Source organism: Trematomus bernacchii, unplaced genomic scaffold, assembly GCF_902827165.1.
Source record: "Trematomus bernacchii unplaced genomic scaffold, fTreBer1.1, whole genome shotgun sequence".
NCBI lineage: Eukaryota > Metazoa > Chordata > Actinopteri > Perciformes > Nototheniidae > Trematomus > Trematomus bernacchii.
The window spans coordinates 427,508-449,849 of record NW_022987660.1 but is presented as its reverse complement, the minus strand read 5'-3'; the positions used below and the strand labels follow the sequence as shown (position 1 = coordinate 449,849).

At 41.5% G+C, this 22,342-nt stretch overlaps 1 protein-coding gene across 2 annotated transcripts in view; it reads left to right on the top strand.

The window, feature by feature from the left end:
• Positions 1-22,342, top strand: part of ppargc1b (peroxisome proliferator-activated receptor gamma, coactivator 1 beta) — a 73,844-nt gene that overhangs the window by 32,350 nt on the left and 19,152 nt on the right. Inside the window, exons 2-3 of one of the 2 annotated variants that reach the window (XM_034135416.1) lie at positions 11,696-11,881; positions 16,066-16,260. In XM_034135416.1, coding sequence (XP_033991307.1) covers positions 11,696-11,881; positions 16,066-16,260 — 381 coding nt within the window. Of the gene's footprint in view, positions 1-11,695; positions 11,884-16,040; positions 16,261-22,342 lie in introns of both variants that reach the window. The other variant, XM_034135415.1, reaches the window with a different exon arrangement.

Sequence of the window (22,342 nt, the reverse complement as noted above, 5' to 3'; positions counted from 1 at the left end):
AGCAGTGTACCTTACTCTCGGAACTAACATTCACACAGAGCAGTGTACCTTACTCTAGGAACTAACATTCACACAGAGCAGTGTACCTTACTCTAGGAACTAACATTCACACAGAGCAGTGTACCTTACTCTAGGAACTAACCTTCATACACATTCACACACCGTTGGCCATCGGGAGCAACTCAGGGTTCAGTATCCCAAGGATACATCGACATGGGTGGCTGCACGGGCTGGGATCGAACACACAACCTTCTGGTTGAAAGACGACCGCACTCCCTCGCAGCCACAGATCACCCAGACCGTCTAATCTCTAATTGATAAGTGCTGACACACCACAGCAATTAGTGCGTCCTGTGGATCTCTGAGGATCAAACCAGCGTCTGTTCATCAGAAACCTTTCAGTCTCTTCCTACCTCACATCTTCTCACTTTATGATATTCTTGCTTTTTAAGAGATGTCGTCGCTGAAACTCAGCAGCAATTAGCACCGTAGATCGAGACAGAATCTAAAAGATCAAGACTCGTCTGGTTTAGCACTTGCAAAGAGACGATGAAATCTGTAAAATGTGAATCTGAGGATCAAAGTACAGTCGTTTTCTCTCTCTGACACTTTTAACTCGTACATTTCCCTCTCTTACTTTATGATATGCTTGCTTTTGATTGTAGACGTTGCTTAAACACTGCAGCAATTCGCACTTAGAGATCGAGAGAGAATCTACAAGATCAAGACTCTTCTGGATTAGCTTTTGCAAAGAGAAAATAACCTGTTAATGTTTTGCAAAAGTTTTTTCTTGCTACTCTTCATACCTCACATTTTCCCTCTCTTACTTATGATTATGCGTTGCTTTTGATGGTAGTCGTTGTTTTCTGAAACACTACAGCAATCCAGGTGTCAGTTTGGGTCATTTAGAGTGATCGAGGACAGTTTTATTGCTCATTAAATGCACCTTGATATACTTGGAGAAGACCATGTTGTTATGAAATGTTCAAGGTTTTTACAAAATGCTCTTCAATGCAGCTCTCCTGTCATTTAGACCTTGAAAGTCAATACATTTCAGATCAAATCTAATCTCGAACACAGTCTGTGGTCACTTATGAACCTCCATCATGTCCTTAAAGGTCAGAGTCTGACTTTCCACTTACTTTTCTCTGATGGATTACGAAAAGACAGAATTAGATTTCCTCCGCTTGGGAATTGAGTAACGGTCAAGCGCTCAATTAGGGTCAACGATTCCACAATAAGTAAGAGGGATTTCTGCAACATCTGTAGTTGCAACTGCATGGTTTGCTTGTCTATAACCCTTTTTTTAACATTTCATACATAATAACCCCTGATCCAGTGGTTCCTCACAACCTGAGCTACAGAAGCCTTTGAGGGTTCAAACGAAAAACCCTCCTTATATTCAGAGGACACTTCTAGCCTTCTTCCCCTCCTGTGATCTACAGCCGAGGGTTGAGGGATGTTGACCTTGTATGGTGGTGTGTGCGTGCGTGCGTGCGTGTGAATCACCGGCACATGATATGATCCAGCTTGTGACTCAAAAAATGACCCCAAAAAAAGTCATTTTCCTGCAATTTTCGGACATTTCTCGGCATTTGAACGTGTTTGGAGTTGTAGTTTTTAGCAATTTGGACACGGTTATATCCATTCCAGTTAGCATTATATATATATATATATTTTTTTTTATATTTTGTACTCCAGAAATATGAGCATCAAACAGAGCGTCAGACGGCAGAGACAGCTTTGTTTATACGGAGAATAATTATGGCATGGATGTCCTGAAACTGAGATTTCTGAGTTTCTTTGATGTCCTTTTTTCTGTAGAGGAAGTGAAGAAACCGTAACTGACATTAGCGTTTCTACAAAACACCCTGATAAGTCTTCTAAATCTGCACCTTGTCTACAGATATTGGGCTATATGTATGCATTATATTACCACAACATTGTTCTGTTATGTGTGTTCAAACCTCTTGCACTACTCTTCACACTTTCTGATTGGACGCAAACTGCATTTCGTTGTTCTCTAAAGGCATGAAGGTGAATGGTATCTACTGTAGTTACCTGTAATCCTGCTATCTTCTCATCACGTCTTTTCTTATGTACCTCTAAGCAAACACATCTTTCTGTACCCTGTCATCCCGTGACATTCATCCATTACTCACAGTAGCACCAAATACTAACCTGTAAATGAGGTCCTCTTTAATTAAAATCCACTTACATTTAAAGTCATTCATTTCATTCTTATTCTATTTCACATCTATTCTATGTCTAAAATGAACTTATTTCTGCATGTACTTGTCCTTTTCCATATCCTCTCCCTTGCTTTAGCCCAGATAGGCGTCCCTCGTGCCGCCTGCTATAAATAGTTTCCCTTTAATGCGTGATTGTCCCGTCTCTGTATGAGCGAACGGACCAGTGGTTTTGCTCTGTTGTTAGCGAGAAAGAGATTAACCACAAATGGAAGTCACCACGCTTCATTTATTTTTACCGCCCCGTCCTCACAACAACACGCTGTTATTACTCGCTGAGACGCTGCACCTACAAACGTGGATTATATTGGGGTCAAAAAGGTCAAAGGTCACGACTCATTCATGCACAGAGATATTAAGCAAAGAGGCTGTTTCAGTGTTGGCAGAAATAGGAATGATTTGCAAAAACAACTCATATTTTAGGAATTAATTGGACATAAAAGCTGCAATATGGGATATTAAAGAGGCCCTTTTTTATTTTTTTCAATGGAGGTGTTTTTCCCCCGAAAACGCCTCCATTGGACTCCTTTGTTTACTTTAGTGACATCACTATGGAACACTAACGCTCCTATTGGCTCGCGCTCCAACACATTGTTTTTTATAGGCTAAGGGGCGGGACATCTCTAAGCGATTGACCAATCACAACAGAATAAATACATAAAATCCACTGTTAGTTTTCAATTTGACATTCTTATTATATTTGACTTGTATTAAGTGTACTTATTTCTGCATTTACTTGCACACTGTCTTTTACACTAGTTTTATTACTATTTCAATTTCTTTTTGCACTTTTAAGTCTTCATGTTGGTTTGTTGGAGAAGCCTGGTACTTTTATTTCCAAAATACGCTGTAGATATTTTGGAAATTACAATAAAGCCTTTGAAGTTTTGAGTTTGAGTCCTTAAATATATATACTGTAAACTCAATGCTTTCCTCAGATCTTTAGCATGTATACCACTTTGTTTCCTCATTGCTCTAGTAGCCTTAAACACAACAAACGTGCTTTTTCCCCCCTGAATTATTCCCTGTCCATAACTTAAAGGTGTTATTGTACTCTACGGTTCATTTCATGCCCTTTGCTTAATCTGCCCACTCTAATGCTCCATTTCAACCATAATGGAGTCCAGACACAGTGAGCGTGAGTTCATTCCTGATGTTGTGTATGAGCCGTTATATTATTATAAGACAGTTTCCTCGATTGTTTCCAGTAAAACAGGCCATTTATTTTCCAGAAGGATGACTGAGCTCTGATTCATATTCTTACCTCAGACTGGATTTCATGGACATTTTCATTTGATTGCTCTGCATTGATCGATAAATGTTCATCTTATTATCAGAAACATGTTGGGGAGAGGGGTAACATGTGCTTTTATGACCACTGTAAAAAATGACTACTTTACTTCCAATTTTTTGACATTTTCGGCATTTCATAGTGTGGTGATATGCTTTGGGGGATGGTGGCTATTGAACTGCGAGCGCCGAAACCTCGCAGCGGCGCGGAGAAACTGTGGCGCGCTTACACTAACGGAGCGTCCACACAGCAGCGCTAAAAAAATCTTGGAGGTGGGCGTATCTGAACTTGGTGATTTTTTGCGAGCAAGCACCAACAACCATCACATGAATCTCCCCGCCCCCGACATACGAAGCAAAAAAGCCCGAAGTAAACTGGATATAAACTCCCCAGAACAGAGGGCCGAAAACATACCACTGTCTCTGCCACCTCCCTCCATGCCTGGCTCCTCCGGTTTGTATCCCGGTAGGTAAATAGGGACTGGTCATAACACCGGTGATTCGCTAACCACCGCTAATTCTCCTCATGTTTTGGAATATGAGGAAATGATCTGCGGTATGTCTCTCCCAGCATACACGCCGTTGATTGCTAGCGCTTGAACTGTCAGATTTGCATAAACGGGATTTGATTGGCTGACGGCTTCCACCTCATCTTCAAAAAGTTGAACATTGCTCAACTTGAATCCTGAAAATCCTGAAAAATCTCCGCTCTGCTTCCCACAATGCAGTTCGGCGAAAGTGAGGCAAAGTGACGTCACCCCATTCAAAGTGAATGGGCAGAAGCGTTTCAAGATTTTTTTAACGCTGCTGTGTGGACGGGCTGTAATTGCGCCGCATTTGCGCTTCAGATGACGAGGTGAGGGCCCCTCCGCGAGGTGAGGTCCCACGCAGTCTGCGTGACCTGCGTGTAGGGAGGGTCTGTCTACCTACATGAAAGAATGCTAAGTATACCTTATGTTGGTGTACCGTGCATAACTGCTTGAACCCGTATGGCACAATACAACTCAGTACATGTTTGGTCATTACGTCATTTTTATACCCTTTCTTTAGTAGAAGTGTATACATTGGAAGGCTATCAGCGGTGAGAGAGAAACTAGAGCAAAGGAGGCATTTCATCTTCCTCCTCCTCCTCTCCTCCTGGAGTGTGTGAGTCATGTTTTGTGGTATCTGTCAGAGGCCCCATCTGTGTGTGTGTGTGTGTGTGGTGTGTTTGTGTGTGTGTGTGTGTGTGTGTGTGTGTGTGTGGTGTGTGGTGTGTGTGTGTGTGGTGTGTGTGTGTGTGGTGTGTGTGTGTGTGTGTTGTGTGTGTGTGTGTGTGTGTGTGTGTGTGGTGTGTGTGTGTGTGAGTGTGTGGGTGTGTGTGTGTGTGTGTGTGTGTGATGTGTAGGTGTGTGTGTTGTGTGTTGTGTGTGTGTGTAGGGGTGTGTGTGTGTGTGGTGTGCGCCGCCACATTCCTTCTCGGTGTCATTTGTGTGACACACTAGCACAGGATTGCCACCGTTGGTATGTGGATGTAAACAGATCATATCTCATGACGTACATGTGTGTGTGGTGGGAAATGATGCGCTTGGTTGTTCCACTTGGCGGTCATAGCAACATGTGTACACTTGGGGGTATATTTTGGGAAGTGTGTGTGTGGTGTGTGGTGTGTGGCCTGAGGCTGTTTTTATTGATTGGCGGCTGTGATGGAGGGAGGGCTGAGCGGGAAACAAAGAAAATCAATCAGACATGTTTCTCTGAGGAGTTCATGAGGAAGAGAAAGATGGAGGGAAGAAGAAGGGGAAGAGGAGACAAGAATAGAAGACGAGAAAAAGGGCAAAGAGAGAGGAGTAATGACGAAAAGGTGTAAAGAGAGGGGGAAAGGATGATCAAGGAGAGGAAGAACCGGTAGATTGAAGAGATTGTAAGGAAAGAAAGATTATGGAAAGAAGAAGGGAAGAGGAGACAAGATAATAAGAACGAGAAAAAGGGAATAGAGAGGAGAGTGTGGTAAAAGGGGGGAAGACAAGAGGAAAAGAGGGGAAGGATACTGAGGAGAAACCGGGCAGATTGATGGGATTTCTAGTGAGGAACGGTGGAGGAAAGAAGAGAGGGGGAAGGATGCTGAGGAGATTACAAGGAGAAAAGATGGAAGCTCCAAAGGGGAAGAAAGAGGAAGGTTAAAGATAGGAGGAAGAGCAGGGAGAACAAGGAGATGAGATGAGGGGGGAAGGTAAGGAGGAGAGATTAGGAGGAGAGAAAGATGACGAGTGAAAAGGAGGAAGGAAGGATGAAGAGGAGAATGACTTGAGGGAAGGATGAAGGGAAGGTCAGATGAAGGATGAAGAGGAGAGGGGTCAAGGAGGGAGGGAAGGGAGGATGTGCTGAGTGGTGGAGGGTGAGTCAGACGTGAGAGGGATGTGAGCTGCATGCTAATCACACACACACACACACACACACACACACACACACACACACACACACACACACACACACACACACACACACACACACCTTATAGAGGGCGTTCTCTTCCCCCCTTCTCTCGTTTCCTCCCTCCTTCCCTCCTACATCTCTATCAAGTCACGACTCCCCCTCCTCTCTCCCTTTTTTATTCTCCTCACCCACAAATCTCTCCCTTTTATTCCTGCATTTGTACTTCCTTTGGTGGAATGGGTTAGCATCTTACCTCCTGCTGTGTGTGAGTGTGTGTGTGTGTGTGTGTGTGTGTGTGTGTGTGTGTGTGTGTGTGTGTGTGTGTGTGTGTGTGTGTGTGTGTGTGTGTCTCTGCCATGATTTATGTAACCATAAATTATATCACCTCATGCTCTTCCTTCTTGACCCAGATAAACTCTCTCAGCACATACACACACACACACACACGCACACGCACACGCACACGCACACGCACACGCACACGCACACAATACAATTATAAATACAACATATTAAAAAAGTAAGAAATAATTATACAATTGTAAAAGATAAAACAAATACAATTCAATTGATAATAATAATAAAAAATAATCATAACCATAAAAATAATACTTATAATAATAATAGAAAATGTTGACTGAATGTTCCTCTCCAGTATTTCCTGGTAGGGTTTTCCAAAGTGTGAAAATGTGTGAGCGTATAGGGATTAAAACATTAGGGATTAAAACAATGACTCAGGTTGTTTCTGGAGGAAGGGAAGTGCTCACGCTGAGTTGAGTGATGAATAATGGTTATGAAGTAGTGTTAGTATAATCATATTTGAATTATATGGACACGTTTTTATAATTATCACCAACACAGTTAGTGCTAAGTAGATTTTCAACAGTCTTGATTTACTGATAGGAAAAAGTCTAGCTTCAACACGGAGGCAGTGAAAAGTGGAGATAATGAATGATTATAATATTGTACATTCATCAGTTACTTGTACACTGTTTGTTAATTGGGAATGTTGGATAATATCAACAGCTTTTGTGCGACAGTTCCTAATAAGTCACGTAGAGAAGAAGTCTGTCAGAAGCAATATGTCAACATAAACACAGCTTATTTGATTACGTTGATTAAATTGTAAGATAAGCACATTGTTACTGAATGAAAAGCCAACTATGCTGACCCTCTGCACATTCAATTCAGCTTTTCTAGCCGATCTGTCAATAACACATCCATGATCATTTCATAAGTAAATAATGTGAACACGTATTGTTAGCTCCAGCAGGTTAACTCCATTACAGGGGGTCCGCGGGGTCTTAAAAAGTATTACAAGTTGATCAATCAATTTAGCGAAAATGAAGGCTATTAAAAAGTATTAAACTGCATTTTCCAAGGTATTACATTTTGTAGCTTGTTTTCAATAAGTATATAAATGGTCCAAAGAGGTTGTATTCTACAGTGTGCCTGAATGTAATCATTGCGTAGGTGTGTAGTGTGATTCTGTGTAGTTTATTTATGGCATCCCGTTGGGTTTGACGTCATCTGAACAGGACATCGCACGCTCACTGCTTGATAGCGCGCGAAGGTCCGTTTACGCCGGTTGTTAAACAACATGGTTATGGGGAAATGCAAGTCTGCGTCCAAATGGTTGGAAGATAAGGAGGAAGGACAATCAATACTGTATATAGTCAATGTGAGGTAAAGTGTGTCGCCAAGGTAACCGGTTAAAACTCAAAGTGGCGATGAGGTCTTAAAATGTATGGAAAGGGTCTTAGAAAAGGTCTTCAAAGGTCTTACATGTGACTTCAGGATTACTGAAATATAGACCCTGCATTAATACAGATAGTGTTTGTACATGTCCGCACATCACTAACAGCTAATTAAGTGGCTTTTTAAATAGAATAGATGTTGTTATTTACTTGCGTATTATTAATAGGTGCAGGGACACTTTACCACAGATGGGATTACCTGAGAGAGAAACCTGATCGTCGATTCAAACCGTCTGTGATTCAGTTTGAAAAGATGGTGGGTGTAACTGGTTGACCCTGTCTGCTCTCACTGTGTGTGTGTGTGTGTGTGTGTGTGTGTGTGTGTGTGTGTGTGTGTGTGTGTGTGTGTGTGTGTGTGTGTGTGTGTGTGTGTGTGTGTGTGTGTGTTGTGTGTGTGTGTGTGTGTGTGGTGTGTGTGTGTGTGTGTGTGTGTGTGTGTGTGTGTGTGTGTGTGTGTGTGTGTGTGCGTGAGAGTCAGTAGGACCAGTAGCAGACTGTGCTTCCTTATCAGGTGTACAATAGGACATTGATATCCTGAACACATTTACTCGTAAAAAAAACCCTCGTAAAACAAAATCCAGTTCGCCTTCTTTCCTGTCGCTTCATGTTCCCTCCATCCCTTCATTTCTCCCTCCCCCAAGAGACCTCACTTCCCTTTGCACTGAGTCACGTACACACACTTCCTGTTCTTCTTCTACACTCTGCATGACGTGGCTCAGTGTTTCTGTTTGGACCGCAGCCATGTGTTGTGACTGAGGGCCGCGTGGAGCTGCTTTTCAGCCGATATGAAGCCAAGTGGGACTCTTCAGGGTCACTTCATTTTAAAGAGTTCTTGAAGGTGTTGCATGAGTTTCTATGTCAGGTTGAGAGCATCTGGATGAACCCTGACAAGATTTCAGCAATGAACATGAGGGTCAGAGGGGGTTAAAAAGCATTCTTTCATAGCCCTACTTATAGACATTTCACCCTAGTCTTGGGTGTCTTGAGGGGTATTGGGGGTCTTTTAGAAGTTCTTGAAGAGTTTTTCACTTATGAGGGTCTTAAGTTTATTTGAAGACATTTCAGCAATGAACATGAGGGTCAGAGGGGGTTCCTGAAGAGGTTTAAAGATGTTCTTGTACGAGTCTTCTTTGCTTTCTTAAGGGTTTTTAGAGCGGTTTGAGGTTCATTTAAGGGGGTTATAGAAGTCTCTAGGGGGGGGGGTTCTTCCATCCATGGGTTTTTATATTCTTAAGAAGTTCTTGAAGAGGTTTTCACAGTAATGAACAGGTGTTATGGAGTTTCAGGTTTCTTTGGAGGTGTTTCAGTAATGAACATAAGGCTCAGAGGGGTTCCTAATGAGTCGTTTTTTCAGGGGTTATTGAGACCCTATTCTTGGGTTTATAGGAGGTTGTTAGCTTCCTCATGTGCCTGTAAAAGAGATTTGGCTAATTGATTGTTTTTTGGGTTCTTAAGAGGTTCCTGAAGAGGTTAGAGGGGTTCCTGAAGAGGTTTGAAAGCGTTCTTTCAGGGGTTCTTGAGGGTAACAGACCCTTCACCCTACAATTGTGTTTCCTTGAGGATTTTTTTGGGGCTGTTGTTTGGTCGTTCAGGGGTTTTAAGGTTCTTAAGAAGTTCTTGCAAAGGTTTTCACAGAAATAATCAGGGTTTATGGAGCTTCAGGTTGGATTTCAGCAATTCCTTGGGGTTCAAAAATGTCCTTTCAGAGCCGGATATGATTCTGTAAGTTTCTAAAGGGGTTGAAGGGGAATAAGAGGATATTTTCTGGATTTGTTTGGTGGCTTGAAAAGGACCTTGATGGAGCTCAGGGGAGTTTAAGGGGGTTAAAGGCATTCTTTAAGGGATTTACTCGGTTTAACAAGGGCATTCCTTTGTCCTAAGGAGGTTTACAGTGGTTTCTCAATCAAAAACATGTCTAATATTCTCTATAATCCCACATTTAAATCTGTGAATGAATGAAAACGTGTGGCCCAGTAGTAAAGCAGTGCTCTGAAATGGTCTCTGTGACATTTTACCCTGAAATGCTCATTGGATTGTCTCTCAAATCACGTCCTTTCCTCAGAAACCGTATGAATGATTTAGGCGATCTTTCAGACAGAATTAAACCCAGAAAACAAAGATGTGCCGCCGTGACTAAAGAGTCCCCAGACCAAACAGAGCAGCTCATTTCACTGATTATCACATCCTCGACTGACGAAGGGGAACTAATCATCCGCAGACATCTTGGGTCCCGGTTACACTTTGTTGTGAGCCACAGGGAGGAGATGTGCTGGATAAACATCAGCAGGAGAGGACTCTTTAAAGTAGAGACACTACATACTGATGTACACCTGAACATCAGCAGGAGAGGACTCTTTAAAGTAGAGACACTACATACTGATATACACCTGAACATCAGCAGGATAGGACTCTTTAAAGTAGAGACACTACATACTGATATACACCTGAACATCAGCAGGATAGGACTCTTTAAAGTAGAGACACTACATACTGATATACACCTGAACATCAGCAGGAGAGGACTCTTTAAAGTAGAGACACTACATACTGATATACACCTGAACATCAGCAGGAGAGGACTCTTTAAAGTAGAGACACTACATACTGATATACACCTGAACATCAGCAGGAGAGGGACTCTTTAAAGTAGAGACACTACATACTGATATACACCTGAACATGAACATCAGCAGGAGAGGACTCTTTAAAGTAGAGACACTACATACTGATATACACCTGAACATCAGCAGGAGAGGACTCTTTAAAGTAGAGACACTACATACTGATATACACCTGAACGTCAGTAGGAGAGGACTCTTTAAAGTAGAGACACTACATACTGATATACACCTGAACATCAGCAGGAGAGGACTCTTTAAAGTAGAGACACTACATACTGATATACACCTGAACATCAGCAGGAGAAGGACTCTTTAAAGTAGAGACACTACATACTGATATACACCTGAACATCAGCAGGAGAGGACTCTTTAAAGTAGAGACACTATATACTGATATACACCTGAACATCAGCAGGAGAGGACTCTTTAAAGTAGAGACACTACATACTGATTAACACCTGAACATCAACAGGAGAGGACTCTTTAAAGTAGAGACACTACATACTGATATACACCTGAACATCAGCAGGAGAGGACTCTTTAAAGTAGAGACACTACATACTTCTAGATAGGTGCTGCCGGTGTACTTGATCCGTTTAATCCTGCATTGTGTCGGGTGCTTTTGCCTCTCTTGGTTTCAGTGTCGACCCTCCTGTGATGAGGAGCTGTTGAGAGCTCCAACAGTGTGATCATTTACAGTATACGCCACATGATGGAGGCTGTTATCCAAAGTGCATCACGGTATTTGTGCACATATTTTAGAAAGAGAGGCCCGATGGGGAATAAACCTCCTAATTCTAACAATGTCTGGGCGATGAACTTCACAGGAAACATGAAATCTCAGAAGTCTCATCGAGGGGACGATGTTATGTCCCATGTGATGTGTTTCATACAGCAGTGGTTCCAGAGAAAACATCCATTCCTTTGTGATCTCATAAGAGAGCCTGTTTCTCACCGAGGGTCTTAGAAAAACCACACGCAGTACAGTGACTCATGCACTTCTGTCGCATACCGAAAAAAGACAAACCGCCTGGGAATTTGTTGTCTGCTTTAATCTCAGTGTTTGATATCAATTCCTTGGAAAAAAATCTAATACTGAAAAAAAAAATCTCATTCTGGGGAAAAAAGTCAGAATATAAAAAAAATGACAGAATTATTTATTTGTATAAGTCAAATTATTAGAAACATTTCATAAATCTAAGTATAACATGAATAAAACCTGATTACTTTCAGTCTCTGTTAATCTTGTTACATGAAATCCATTACTCCCCATCCTGTCTGACCGCCTGGGAATTTGTTTTCTGCTTTAATCTCAATGTTTGACTAACGTGACCTTTTCCCTTCTCTCTTTTTCCATCTTCAGTATGGGGAGGAGGAGGTGTGTTCGGACCGTTTGGACAATGACTTCCCGGACATCGACCTCTCGCAGCTGGACACGAGCGACTTCGACAGCGTCAACTGTCTCAGCGAACTGCAGTGGTGCAACGACCAACCATCGGACAGATCACCGGCCTCCATCAACTACAGCACCACGGACGAGCTGTTTGAGGTGAGGCTTTGTGACACAACGCTCAGTTATAGGACTGATGTTGAAGCAATAGACCACTAGATATCCATACTGATATCCACCTGAACATCAGCAGGAGAGGACTCTTTAAAGTAGAGACACTACATACTGATATACACCTGAACATCAGCAGGAGAGGACTCTTTAAAGTAGAGACACTACATACTGATACTACAAAATATGTATATGAGTCTGAACATGAGCAGAATATGGCCCCTTTAAGTAAAGTACAGTTCATAAGCAAATGTACTTTCCCAGAAAGACACATTGAAATACAAAGAATGAAATGGACTAACTTATATCGCACATTGAATCTGGGCCTGGGATCAATGGGTTCAACAGCCAAAGTTTCCTCTACCGCTGACAGGTATCCGATCTCTCTGCTGAAATGTGAAATTCGCAGCATGTCTCACGGGTTGCTGCCAAAGTATTCACAGTTACGCTATGTGAAACATGAGGATGGAAGCAGTCCATTAGCTCGGATCGGTCGTTGCTTCTATACACGGCCAATAAAAGCCCCCGAGGCTCCGGTATCAGGTGCATGAATTCAGGGAATCCCTCCTGCTGCGTCTCCATCTGAAACCCTGGACCATTGATTGTCTTTAAGGTTTCCAGGTCCCATTACGGAGGCTAAATTGAGTGCATCTCCAGAATAAAAAAACAACAAAGTGGCGTTTAGGTGCAGATCATTGTGTGTGTGTGACGCTGCAATGCACCGCAGAGTGTTCGTTAAATGAAAGACATGATGGGAATACAGGTGGAATAAACACACACTGTCTCCGTCTGAGATCTTTTTAATTCTTATTTCCGTCCCCATTAGCCGGCGTCCGACTGGTTTCCTGCTGTCGACACGAAACTTAAAACACAGTCGGGACAAAGTACTTCATGAACTGTGATAGTTCTTTGTTTTGAAGACTTACTCTTATGGAGGAATGAGCACCGACACGATGCTTCATAATTTAGATCTGGAGACAAAAGAGAAGACATAATATAGGAGCATATCTTCTTTTATCAAACACGTCTCGAAGGCTGTTATCTTGTGGATCTTTCTTTTGATTCTCCCTTCTTAACTTTCCTTATTGAATCTTTTCCCGTCTTTAGTCTTACCCTCTCATCTCCCTTTCTGTCTTCATCTTTGTTTCTCCTGCCCATGCATTTTCTGTTTTAATTGCTTTTCTGTGGTTATTCTGCAACTTTGGTATTGCCGGTTTTTAAGTGATAACAAAAGGTTTCTTTCTTGCTGTTTTACGGAAGAGGAGAAGGGCCAGATTTGGAACTTTAGAAAAAAACATCTGAGCAAATGTGTTGTTTTTTGTTGTTCTGAGATTACATTTAGAAAACTGAGAAACTGGTGAAATTTAGTGGAAAAAAATATTGTGAAAAAAATCACATTCTATGAAAAAAAGTCTAATTCTGAGGAAAAAAATTCAATTCTAAGAAAAAAGTCAAATTCTTGGGGAAAATCTCATTCTTAGGAAAAACTTCTAATGCTGTGAAAAAAGTCACATTTTGGATTAAAAAAAGTCACATTTGGGGAATTTCCTGGAAAACAAATCAATTATTGGTAAAAAATCCAATTCGGGGGAAAAATATCAAATACTGGGGAAACAGTCATAAATCTAAGTAAACGGTCAGAATACAAAATGTAATGTAATCTGATTACCTTTCGTTGCTGTTTATCTTGTTTCATGAAATCCACTACTCCCCATCCTGTCTATCAGTCTCTGTCTGTACGCTCTCCAAGGTTAAATGAAGCCCTGACACACACACACACACACACACACACACACACACACACACACACACACACACACACACACACACACACACACACACACACACACACACACACACACACACACACACACACACACACACACCACACACACACACACCGGATCAATAATCGCCCGTCACGGGATTAGTTTCCGATGCTAAGGGATACAGCTCGGGGGCTTTTCATGCTATTCATTAATGTTTTCATAACCAAAGCCCAGCCGAGCGTCTCATCGATACTAAAATATAATCTGCCGGAGGTGAGGAAAAGGGCAGTTATATACAGTCAGGTCACATGACTTTTATATTCTCAGATTAGATTACATTCTTTATAACTACAAACTGTAATGATATCTATTTTTTAAGTAACCCTCCTTCTATCTGACAGTATTCCCAAGTAGTAGTAGGAAGAATAACCAATGCTACAAACAGGGAACACAGGGATTATAGCCTTTGCAGACCATTGACATGCACTATATTGTGATACTCAGATTATATTACATTCTTTATAACTAAAAACTGTAATGAAATCTACTTTTTAAGTAACCCCCGTTATGCATCTTTCTCTCTGATAGTATTCCCAACTAGTAGGAAGAATAGCCGATGCTAATGCTAATTGGTATTCTTAAAAACAAACTATCCCTTGCTACGTAACACAGGGATTTTAGCTTTTGCAGACCATTTACATGCACACAAAACTATATAACTAAAAACTGTAATGAAATCTATTTTCTAAGTAACCCTCCTTCTCTCTGACAGTATTCCCAAGTAGTAGGAAGAATAGCCAATGCTACAAACAGGGAACACAGGGATTTTAGCCTTTGCAGACCATTTACATGCACACAAACCTATAGAACACACTACACTGAGGCTCATACATTACTTTTATAATGTGATATTCAGATTAGATTAGATTTTCTATAACTAAAAACTGTAATGAAATACATTTTTTAAGTAACCATCCTTCTATCTTTCAGTATTCCAAACTAGTAGGAAGAATAGCCAATGCTAATGGGTATTCTTAAAAACAAACTCTCCCTTGCGACGTAACACAGGGATTTGAACCTTTGCAGACCATTTACATGCACACAAAACCTGGAACACACTACAGGAAAGGAACAAACCCCTAAAAAGAATAATAGAGCCTTTTAAAACCAATCAGACGATGGATTTAAATCCTATACGGGGAGAAGTGAGGCAATAACTAAACCTTATTTAACCCAAAAACACTTATCAGGAAAAGCACAAGTTCAACCCCCAACTTTGATTAAACTTGTGCATGACTTTTCTTGTTTTTGACGAGTCTAAATTGCAGCATCGGGTGAAGGGAAAGAGAGTCAGAGAGCCAGAGAAATAATGAAAGGATAAATATTGTGTCGGGAACAGATAGAGGTTGATGATAAAAGAGAGACAGATGAATGCAGTCGTGATATCACCTCTGCAGCAGACTGCCTCTCAGCAAGATAAACACCCACAGAGGCATCATGGCTGGAATTAAAGATTGTATTTTTCTGCATCTGCAAATTGAGACCATGACATGCAGCTTGTGCAACATCATGAGAAACTAAGATACAGTAGAGGCAGGTTGTGCCGACTGACGGGTACATCATCAAACTGTCAATGAGTTCAAAGGATCAGCATGTAAACTCATAACAGATAGGAGAGGGGGAATGGACTTTAGACAACAGCTGATTACTGGAGGTAAAGGGGATTCATAGAGAGATTCTTGAGTGACAAGAGTTGTTCAGTGATGACGTGTCTTTGTAGGCCGACCCCCGGAAGTTAGCATCACAATGGTTCGCTCCAAAAACAGCCAATGGGATTCCTGCATGTGATTTTGGATTATAGCAGAAAATAAAAGTCACATTTTAAAAAGTGAAATAATGAGATACATTTAAATTCTGTAAAAAAAAATCTAATTCTGGGAAAAAAGTCAGAAATGTCAAAAAAGTGAAATTATGGAGGGAAAAGTGGAATTCTCGAAACAAAAATGTAACTGTAAAAAAAATGAAATTCTCAGGAAAAAAGGCAAATTCTGTTAAAAAGATCTAATTCTAAGAAAAAACTCAAACGATATGTAGCACATCCCTCCGAAAGATGGTCGTACTCTTGACTGATCATTTCAAATGTATTGAAAACTCCAAAAACCAACGTAAGAGCTACACAAAGACACAAAACAACAAATGCCGTTAAGCTTCATCCATATTAGCATTACTTTAGCATACCATTAAACAAGTGAACTCCAAAGCTAAATTACGCTTACAACATGTATACAATTGCAATGAAAGTAACAAAAACAATGCCATATCCTTTTCAGGTTCAAAGAACACAAATTGGGTTATTTACACGATATATTCTTTAAAAGCTCTCTCTCTCTCTGTTTCCTGCAGGAGGAAAACGCCGCTCTGCTCGCCGCTCTGACGGACAGCTTGGATGGGATGGTGGATGCAGAAGTGGGCGGGCTCTCCGTCTTCCCCGTCCTGGGGGAGGAGCCTAACCAGGAAGAGGAAGACGAGGACAATCTCTCTCTGAGCGCCGAAGACTTCAGCCAATCACTGGGGTCCGAGACAGAGGACCCATCTCTGGTAAGGACAACTTCCTGGTTCCTCTTTATTTCACCTTTGTATTATTGGAGTGGGAGGGAATCTGGAAGCACGGTCACATGACTTCACGTCACCACCGCTAAGCTAAAGGTGGCTAATGTTGGGCTATAAAGGAACTACAGCACGGTCACATGACTTCACGTCGCTAAGCTAAAGGTGGCTAATGTTGGGCTATAAAGGAACTACAGCACGGTCACATGACTTCACGCCACCACCGCTAAGCTAAAGGTGGCTAATGTTGGTCGGATGATGTTTACTCATAGTTTAAAATGTGAAAATCTCTTCAGAAAAAACACGTTACAAACGTAGACACCAGGGAACAATAAGTGGTTAAATGCTGACTCATTTCCAGGTTTAAGGACTCATTCCTGCACCTTTCTCTGCAGATAACATGAAGTGTAACGCTCACTTATTCTAATTTCCCCTGACCTCTCTTTAGCCGCCACCATTTGAACATTTACCCCCTACTTTCAAAAGCTTGATATTCCTCCCCTTCATGTTTTCCTGTCAGAAGTTCTCAAATCAAAAAGTATCTCGTGGATCAAAACTCTCCGCCTGTTGAATCTTTTCATAAAAGCTTCAAACTCCAACCTTTTCCCATGATCCCCCTCTCTCTTTTCTCCCCGTATCTTAATCTGTGTCGCGTTTGCTAACCTTGATGTTCCCCTTGTTGGCCTGCGAGGTTCAAAGTCTGCGTCTAAACTCCAGGAAAACAAGAGGCACGCTGTGACCTTTCATCCAGTGTGTGTGAGAGTGTGTGTGTGTTATTTCTGTATTTCTTAGCACCACGTGTCCTTCCAGGAATAGAGAGAGAGTCCACACGGCAAATTCTCATGCAGAGTTCGTGCAGGATGTAAATGTGTGCAGTGATTAGGATTATAATTGTATTTAATTAAAGGTCACTCCTGGATTTCCACTCATTTTTCATGTAGATCTGAGCGTAGGCTTAATGTCATAATGGTGGCATGTTCCCAGGTCTTTGGTGGAATATTCACTTTTTTCGTCCACCTGCTGACATGGATAGTGAATGTTTAGACGTTACCAGCCACTTAATATATAACCTTTTATTTTTTTTGGGCTAGTGAAGGATGGAAATCTTTAGCCACTTGCAGGAAGTTGGTGATTATTGATAGAAACTACGATAATAAGACTGAAAAAGGACTCTTTAAAGTAGAGACACTACACACTGATATACACCTGGACATCAGCAGGAGAGGACTCTTTAAAGTAGAGACACTACATACTGATATACACCTGGACATCAGCAGGAGAGGACTCTTTAAAGTAGAGACACTACATACTGATATACACCTGGACATCAGCAGGAGAGGACTCTTTAAAGTAGAGACACTACATACTGATATACACCTGAACATCAGCTGGAGAGGACTCTTTAAAGTAGAGACACTACATACTGATATACACCTGAACATCAGCAGGAGAGGACTCTTTAAAGTAGAGACACTACATACTGATATACACCTGAACATCAGCAGGAGAGGACTCTTTAAAATAGAGACACTACATACTGATATACACCTGAACATCAGCAGGAGAGGACTCTTTAAAGTAGAGACACTACATACTGATATACACCTGAACATCAGCAGGAGAGGACTCTTTAAAGTAGAGACACTACATACTGATATACACCTGAACATCAGCAGGAGAGGACTCTTTAAAGTAGAGACACCACATACTGATATACACCTGAACATCAGCAGGAGAGGACTCTTTAAAGTAGAGACACTACATACTGATATACACCTGAACATCAGCAGGAGAGGACTCTTTAAAGTAGAGACACTACATACTGATATCCACCTGAACATCAGCAGGAGAGAACTCTTTAAAGTAGAGACACTACATACTGATATACACCTGAACATCAGCAGGAGAGGACTCTTTAAAGTTGAGACACTGTTTAGTACTCTGAACATGTATGTTCTCTCAGCTGGTTTATGTGTTTGCTTGTATTCAGCCCTCCCCCCTCTCTCTCTTTTCACACAGTGCTGCTGGATGCCTCTCTCTCTCTCTCTCTCTCTCTCTCTCTCTCTCTCTCTCTCTCTCTCTCTCTCTCTCTCTCTCTCTCTCTCTCTCTTTAGGCCCCTCCATCTTTCCCTGAATCAGATTTCTAGGAACTGACCTTGTTGTTCTCCCCTCTCTCTGTTATGAACCCTCTCTGCACCTGACACAACCCCCCCGAAAAAAACATGAAACCCAGAGTTGGAAGAACTAGATGTTCTGTAAAAGTCCTGCATTCAACATACTTACTTCAGTAAAAGTACACAAGTATTGGCATCAAAATATCCTTAAAGTACCAACATATGTAGAGTAACTAAAGTAAGGTGAGGTGCAGTAGAAGTAGAAGTGTAATGGGGTACATACCCAGTACAAATACCTCCAACAATACAACACTTGAGTAAAGGTTAAAGCTCCACCTCTGGTCAAGATAAATGTAGGGCAGTTCAAAGTACAATATTTCCCTCCAAAATGTTGTGTTGGAGAAGTATTAAGTAGCAGTAAATACACAAGTAAAGTATGTCAAAAAGTACAATACTGTAGTAAAAGTACTTCATCCTTCCTGCCTCTCATCATGAAGCACCGTTAGTGTTCGTGTTGCCCTACTTTCCTCGGCTTCAGCCTGAAAGCTCTGCAGCTTCAGGAAGAGTTTCTCTGCAGTGAAAGCTCCTCTGATCGCTGCTGCTTGTCGTCACGATGAATCCAGAGCACTTCCTTGATTTGAGTTCAACTCCTCAGCTCAAGCTTCCAGGGTCTTTCTGCTGCGCTGAGATTTAGCATCGGATCACAAAGGAGCGATTGTTTTGCAGTCATGCCGCTCGGCTGAATACCGAAACGTTCAGAGAGCCTTTCTATTTGTAATTACACACCGCACTATAAAACACTCAGAGGACGGCTGTGAAGCTTTTCAATGAGAGGAAGGGTGTGTAGCAACAGGGAACAACAGGGACTAAGAAACCTTCAGATCCATTACACAACAGGCAGTTAAATGAGGTTATATTACATAAAAAGAGCATTTCATCAATCCAAGTTAAAGAATTAGGACGTGTCAGGGTGTTTCTGGACAAGTCTATTCGTCTGGTCCATCGTTTGAGTCCAGACATACTTAAACATTGGATACATTGCTGGAATTATTGGAAAAATCACAATAAGTTATTGGATGCTTTGCCATTCAATTTGGTCATTCAAGGCAGGCTTATTGATACAGCACTGTGTGTGTGGTGTGTGTGTGTGTGTGTGTGTGTGTGTGTGTGTGTGGTGTTGTGTGGTGTGTGTGTGTGTGTGTGTGTTTGTGTGTGTGTGTGTGATGTGTGTTGTGTGTGTTGTGTTGTGTGGTGTGTGTGTGGTGTGTGTTTGTGTGTGTGTGTTTGTTTGTGTGTGTTGTGTGTTGGGTGTGTGTGTGTTGTGTGTGTGTGTGTGTGTGTACAGTCTTACTTATTAGGATGTAAAAACAGACATATTGCATTTAAAGATTTTATAAATGATACCTTAACTGGAAAATTATTGATAAAAGACACTGGTGTTTAGAAAAAGGCGCGACGTGGACTTTTCCTAGAGGAAGGAGACCAGAGGAAGTGGACCAGAGGAAGGGGCCATTCCAGTCAAATTGGTGGAAATGAAAATGACTTTAATGACTTTCAGAGCTCCATTACCGGGGATAAGAGCAGGTTGGCCAGTAAAGGAAGCCAGAAAGATGCCAAAGCTGGCTCCTGATATCTGTGAGCGTGTGGATGCTGCTTACAACAACATACAATCATGTTACAAAAGGCCAGCAGGTAGTGAGTGTTTCTCAATGTCGAGGACGCTTCCTTGGTAGCACATGTCTTCCGAGTCAGGTCCTTCAGAAGCGAGGCAAGAATCCTTCCTAGCCTCGGAAAACGAAGAATGGTGGAACAGGCTAACAGGCTAACAGGCTAACAGGTGTGCGTCATATGCGAGGCCCCGCCTTAAATGAAGCGTGATTTCCGCCAAAGATTTGGAAATTGGTCCGTGCGCAAAGCATTGTGGGGATTTTAAGACCGCGGAGTCTACACATGTGCAGCCTCGAAATTTCCCGCTACGAAGTACGCCGGCCTCGGTAGAATTCCAAGTATGCTGGACATTGGAACAGTCCTTCGGCGGGACTCGATGACGTAGCATGCTTGAAATAGTGGCTCTGGAGCATCCTTCCTCGACATTGAGAAACACCCACTGAGAGGTCAAACCAGCAGATTCCATCATCTTATAATCAGTTGGTCACATGACGGTGGTCACATGACTGCTCTGCCCTCGACTCACCTTGCCTGGTTCTGCTGGTTATCAGTCAGAATCAGAGTAAACTGGTTAATCGGTTACGGCTGTCGGTTTCCCTCCAAACTCTGAAGGTCAGAGGAGGAAGAGAGGCCGGTTAGTGGAGAGGAACCTGATGAAATGCAGCGTAAGTTCGACGTGTTGAAACCACTTCATCATGCTGACCTCATCCGTCAGAGCGTGGAGGGTTTCTGACACGACACGGTGACTTTGAGTGTTAGAAAGCATCCTCCGTGCACGAAGAGAGAGAAACATGGAGGTTATAATAATGCATTTTGTTTATAGAGCGCTTTTCTAGAAACTCAAAGACATTTCAAAGAGTGAAAAATCATCAAAACACAATTAGAACAACACACTTAAAATATATAAAACACGACGTTAGAGTAATTGGAGACTGCAGACCTCTGCTGTTTCTATTATATTATAAGTAATGGTTTCTAATTCAATTCAATGTAGAATAATAAATGTATTTGACCTTTGACTTCATCCGTGGTACAGATTCCAGCTTTAAGCAGTTTCTTTCTACTGAGAAGGTTTCCAAAGACATCTAAAGTTTCATTGCCATTCCCACACTGTAGCTTTGTGCACATGACAATAAAACCTTTGAATCTTTTGAATCTTAAGTTTCACAAACGTTGGGTCTGGTTTTTCTGCAACCCTGATGACAAACTAAACCAAAAACACACAAGTTAAATATTGGTTTCTTTATCATTAAATTGTAGAATAATCGTTTTATTTTACCTTTTATTTTACATCCGTGTTACAGACTCCAGCTTAATGCAGTTTTCTTTTACCAAGAAAGAGATAAGTCTGTTTGAATATGAAACAAATCTGCTGTTTTCAGTTCGTAAGGAACACAGGGGGTGTTTCTCAATGTCGAGTAAAGCTGCTCCAGAGCCACTATTTCAAGCATACTACGTCATCGAGTCCCGCCGAAGTACTGTTCCAATGTCCAGGATACTTGGAATTCTACCGAGCCCGGCGTACTCCGTTTGGAGAAATATCGAGGCTGCACATGAGTAGACTCCGTGGTCTTAAAATCCCCACAATGCTTTGCGCACGGACCAATTTCCCCAAATCTGTGGTGGAAGATGTAAGAGGCGGGGCCTCTCATATGACGCACACTTGCTCGCCTGTTCTACTCTTTGTTTTCCGAATGCCAGGAAGTAGGGCTGTGCAATTAATCGTATTTTAATCTCGATTACGATTTTGGCTTGCAACGATTACGAAAACAACGTAATCGAAATAAAACGATTATTATTTTTATTAAAAAAAAAAAAAAATGTAATTATTATTTATTTTTTATTTTTTATTTTTTTGTTTTTCAGTTGAATTAAACTTAAAGTTCAGGGTAATCAACTGTTAAAAACATACTGTTCACATTTTTGTTTCAATAAATGGATGTTTTCAAAGTACATGGATAATCGTTTTTAATAATCGTGATATCAATTATTGACCAAAATAATCGTGATTAGGATTTTTGCCATAATCGCACAGCCCTAACAGGAAGTATTCTTGCCTCGCTTCTGAAGCAAGATGCTCGGCAGACATGTGCTACCAAGCAAGCGTACTCGACATTGAGAAACACCCAGGGATTTCAGCCTTTGCCGACCATTGCACAGAAACATATAGAGCGCACTACAGGAGAGGGAACACCATTAAAAACAGAACAGGGCCTTTTTAATGAAATGTACTTTTTTGCCTCATAACCGCAGTAACACTTCTCCATCAATCGTCCAATTAGTGCCATTTT